Source organism: Mandrillus leucophaeus, unplaced genomic scaffold, assembly GCF_000951045.1.
Source record: "Mandrillus leucophaeus isolate KB7577 unplaced genomic scaffold, Mleu.le_1.0 Scaffold25, whole genome shotgun sequence".
In the NCBI taxonomy this organism is placed as follows: Eukaryota; Metazoa; Chordata; class Mammalia; order Primates; family Cercopithecidae; genus Mandrillus; species Mandrillus leucophaeus.
Genome location: NW_012102587.1, coordinates 5522581 through 5527179, shown reverse-complemented (window position 1 = coordinate 5527179; position 4599 = coordinate 5522581). Strand labels below are relative to the sequence as shown.

Sequence of the window (4599 nt, the reverse complement as noted above, 5' to 3'; positions counted from 1 at the left end):
AATGAAACAATTCACATAAAATGTTAGTGTCATTCAGAGAGAGAATACCATTGTTTATTCATTATCCAACTTGACTTTTTTTTTTTTTTTTTTTTGAGATGGATCTTGCTCTGTCACCCAGGCTGGAGTGCAGTGTCGCGATCTCGGCTCACTGCAAGCTCCGCCTCTCGGGTTCACGCCATTCTCCTGCCTCAGCCTTCTGAGTAGCTGGGACTACAGGCGCCCGCCACCATTCCCAGCTAATTTTTTGTATTTTTAGTAAAGACAGGGTTTCACCGTGTTAGCCAGGATGGTCTCGATCTCCTGACCTGCCTGCCTCGGCCTCCCAAAGTGCAGGGATTACAGGCGTGAGCCACCGCGCCCAGCCCCAGCTTAACTTTTTATCAGACTTATTAGGGCACCTCAACTCTTGTCTCAAAATTATGAGACCACTGAGATTATGGAATTTAGTGAACTTGCTGAAGTGTATTTGTGTGGGAAGATTTCACCATGAGCAGTTAAATAGGCGTTCTTCAGTGTAGCAGGTTTTCAGGGCTGTTAGATTGCACAGTCAAGACTTTTATTTGATGCATTTGGCTCTGAATTGTTAGAATTAATCTAGAGCTGTCTATTGGGATGAGAGATTATAGTAATATACTATATGATGACATGGTACATTTAAAAAAATGTAATTGATCATTTAGCATCATGTTTAAGCCTGTGATCGATCTAACCTGAAATAATGCCATCAAAACCTGATCTTTTGTCTCACTTCAGTAGATTTTTGACCAATTTTCTGGCTGAAAAGTATTGTTTAGTTTCTTTTATTAAAACTTTTTTTTTTTTTTTTGATGACAGTTGGTTCACCCTATTGTCTGCATCTTCGAGTTAAGTTTTATTCCTCAGAGCCAAATAATCTTCGTGAGGAGCTAACCCGGTAAGAACACTATTTAGAATTGTGCCAGGGGTATTTTGATAGTTTTGAAAGATTGTCTGTATATTGTTTCCAGTTTATAGCCAGCTAATAAAATGGATTCCTGTCCCCTGGTAACAGGACCTCAAATAATAGAATTTTATTCTGGGACGTGTTTTTTAAGTGTATGATTTTTTTTCCTTTATCATTTTCAAAATAAAGAGTTGGTTCCTTAGCATCCTCCGAAGGTGACTAGTGATTTCTTTTTTTTTTTTTTAGTATCACTCTCAACTCGGGAATGTTAACAGGATTGACATGTTTCAATACATTGCAATATTGTATTTATTGATGTTGAAAATAATCTGTCTTTGGCCTCAGGGAGTTTATTTAGATTGGTTTTCGACTTTCTTTACTCATTGAAATGCCATTGATTAATAAAAAAAATTAGATTCTGATTGATTTGAATAGTTTTGAATAAACCTTATGTTATATATACTTATTCTAATTTTATCCTGCCTCTTTTGTGTTTATTCATGGTCTCTATTGTAAATTCATCACTCCATATACACATACTATTTATTAAATGAAAAAGTTGAGCTTTTGAGTTCCTTTAGAAGGATTTCCTCTAGAACACCTTGACAATGAGATTGTAGCTATCATCTGTAATTATATCCATGCCTGTATCCCTTCACATAAGAAGTACATGTGTCATTCTGTCATCCAGGCTGGAGTGCAATGGCACGTTCTCAGTTCATCACAACCTCTGTTCCCCCAGGTTCAAGCAGTTACCATGCCTCAGCCTCCCAAGTAGCTGGGATTACAGGCACGTGCTCCCACCCCCAGCCAATTTGTGTATTTTAGTGGAGATGGGATTTCGCCATGTTGGCCAGGCTGGTCTTGAACTCCTAGCCTCAAGTGATCCACCTGCCTTGCCCTCCCAAAGTGCTGGGATTATAGGTGTAAGCCACTGTGCCAGGCCTGTAATTAAGAATACTTCTAAGAACTAGTGTTAGATCAGTAGGGTAATTATAGTTTACAATTATGTGTTTGACATTTCAGAATAGCTAGAAGAAAAGAATTCAAATATTTCTAGCATAAAGAAGAGACAAATGTTTAAGGTGATGGATATTCCACATATGCTAACCTGATCCTTACAAATTATATGAATGTGTTCGATTATTTCATGTATCCCCAAACTATGTACATCTTTACATTAACAAATAATTTTTAATAAAATAATACTTCTCAAATTAGAAGGGTAAGTTTTTTTTCACAGTAGACTGTGCTGTTGGGTTAAATTTGTGCCTTTTATTTTTCTTAGGTATTTATTTGTTCTTCAGTTAAAACAAGATATTCTCAGTGGAAAGTGAGTATTAGTTATTTAAGGATAAATGCACATTTTCATGGGTGGTTGAAAATTATTTTGAAAGTAAGTTTATAGTTGTGAAAAAGAAATGGTCAACATAAAACATGTATTATTTTCATTTATCTTAAAGTGAAGGTTATGAAATCAACTTGTCTAACACACTTGTGTTTCGATCTCAGATTAGACTGTCCCTTTGATACAGCAGTGCAGTTGGCAGCTTATAATCTGCAAGGTAAGCAATTCTTATGTTGACTGTTAAGACTCAAGTATAATCCTTTTTTTGTGTGTTTTTAGTTAAAGAAGATTCTGATTATGAACAAGCAAAGAGACAACACTGTTTTTGTATAAACTTGTATCAGTGTCTAACCCTGACTTTTACTTGTTTTAGAACATTGCCTTCTTTTTCTTCTCTTTCATGTAATTGCTCCCTTTCCACCTAAAGTATTGAAACGTCATAGTCTACCTGATAAGTCTGTGAATGTTATGATTGGGCCTTTAGCAAACTTTTTCCTTAAAAGAAATGCAATTATATATGAGTAAATTGTTGCTGAAGCCATATAGCTTAGCAGTCCTTTCACTCCAAACGTACATTTTGTTCAGAAATAGCCACAGATGAGTACATACATGTTTGTGCATTGTTCAGATTTTTCCCTGCTGCTTCCTACCCCCGGTTTTTTTAAGTTCCTTTCAGTTATTTCTTTAGGATTAATAATTTTAAAATTTTGGAAGACAGGGACTATATTTAGATTGGTATGTGGGGTCATATTCTATGTAATCAGTATATTCTTTTGTTCTATTTTTTTTCAGACAGGGTCTCACTCTTTTCCCCAGGCTAGAGTGCGGTTGCATGATCTCTGAAGCCTTGAACAACTGGGCTCAAACGATCTTCTGCCTGAGTACCTGGGTCTACAGGCCATCATGCCTGGCTAATTTTTGTACTTTTTTTTTTAAGAGACAAGGTCTTGCTATGTTGTCTAGGCTGGCCTGAAACGATCTTCCCACCTCAGCCCCCAAAGTACTGTGACTATAAGCATGAAGCACTATACCCAGCCTTAGTAATAGTCTTAATAGATCCCAGTTAATTGTCTTTTAACGATTATTAAATTTTTTCAGTTGTTCACTGTGAGGTCAGAGGTATTTCTTTATGGAAGTCTAGAAAGCAGTTTTCAAAGGCTAAGCACTGAGGTGTGAATACATTAAGAGAAAGATATGTAATTAAAAATACACTACCAACAATAAATATGAGATATATGTGTATGACTGATAGGCTAGCTTTACTTTTGGAGACTTGTCTGAGTATTATGAATTTTTGCAAGAAATTCCTAAGAATCTAGTCTTAGCAGTTTTCATTAATGAAATGGTTTTTAAAGGATTTAGCAGGAAATACATATAACTTTTGAAACTTATGTTTATAGCTGAACTTGGTGACTATGATCTTGCTGAGCATAGTCCTGAACTTGTCTCTGAGTTCAGGTTCGTGCCTATTCAGACTGAAGAGATGGAACTGGCTATTTTTGAGAAATGGAAGGAATACAGGTATCTGGCATTTGACCATACTTTCTTTAAAATCACCACAACAGTTATTTCATATTCATTTTCCTCTATTTCTATCCTTGGTATAGAATTTATTTTATATTTATTGTTACTTTAAAAATCATTGTTTTAAATTTCAGAGGTCAAACACCAGCACAGGCTGAAACCAATTATCTGAATAAAGCCAAATGGCTAGAAATGTATGGGGTTGATATGCATGTGGTCAAGGTAAGCATTGTGTTGTGATGCTTTTTAAAAAATTTATTCTTTGGAGGTTTGCAATGACTGTGGCATTTTTCAGTATGAGGAAGGGCATGGAGTTGGCATAAGCTAGCACTGGGTACTTTGGATGTATGGTTAAAAAGTTTGAGATTAAATACCGAACGACTAGAATGTCACAGAAACGTTCATTATAAGAAAGAGGAGAAGCAACCAAAATCCCAACAAGGTACTTGGTCCTTTTAAGCTGTTATTTATTTATTTATTTATTTATTGTTATAAAAAATTGTTTTAAGCTTTTGAGCCATGTGTTACCCTTTTTACTTCCTATTATATGACTAACACTGAGTAGGCTCTGTTAAAATAATTCAGGATGCAAAGTTGAAGATGTATAGCTTAAGGACTTTGATAAACTTTAGAACAGCTTTGTAGTGATTTATTTCTAGTTTAACTAGTGACAGTTTTCCAGAAAGGCAGTTGTATTAGTTCGTTCTCACACTGCTATAAAGACATAAATTTATAAAGAGGTTTAATTGGCTCATGGTTTTGCAGGCTGTACAGGCCTCTCAGGAGGCCTCAGGAAACTTAT

The 4599-nt window shown here is 35.6% G+C and overlaps 1 protein-coding gene across 1 annotated transcript in view; it reads left to right on the top strand.

Annotated features, from left to right (window-relative positions):
• Window positions 1-4599, top strand: part of EPB41L5 (erythrocyte membrane protein band 4.1 like 5) — a 162336-nt gene that overhangs the window by 47672 nt on the left and 110065 nt on the right. The window contains exons 4-8 of the mRNA XM_011983467.1: window positions 838-916; window positions 2214-2258; window positions 2438-2490; window positions 3674-3794; window positions 3932-4019. Of these exons, the coding sequence (XP_011838857.1) occupies window positions 838-916; window positions 2214-2258; window positions 2438-2490; window positions 3674-3794; window positions 3932-4019 (386 nt within the window). The remainder of the gene's footprint in view (window positions 1-837; window positions 917-2213; window positions 2259-2437; window positions 2491-3673; window positions 3795-3931; window positions 4020-4599) is intronic.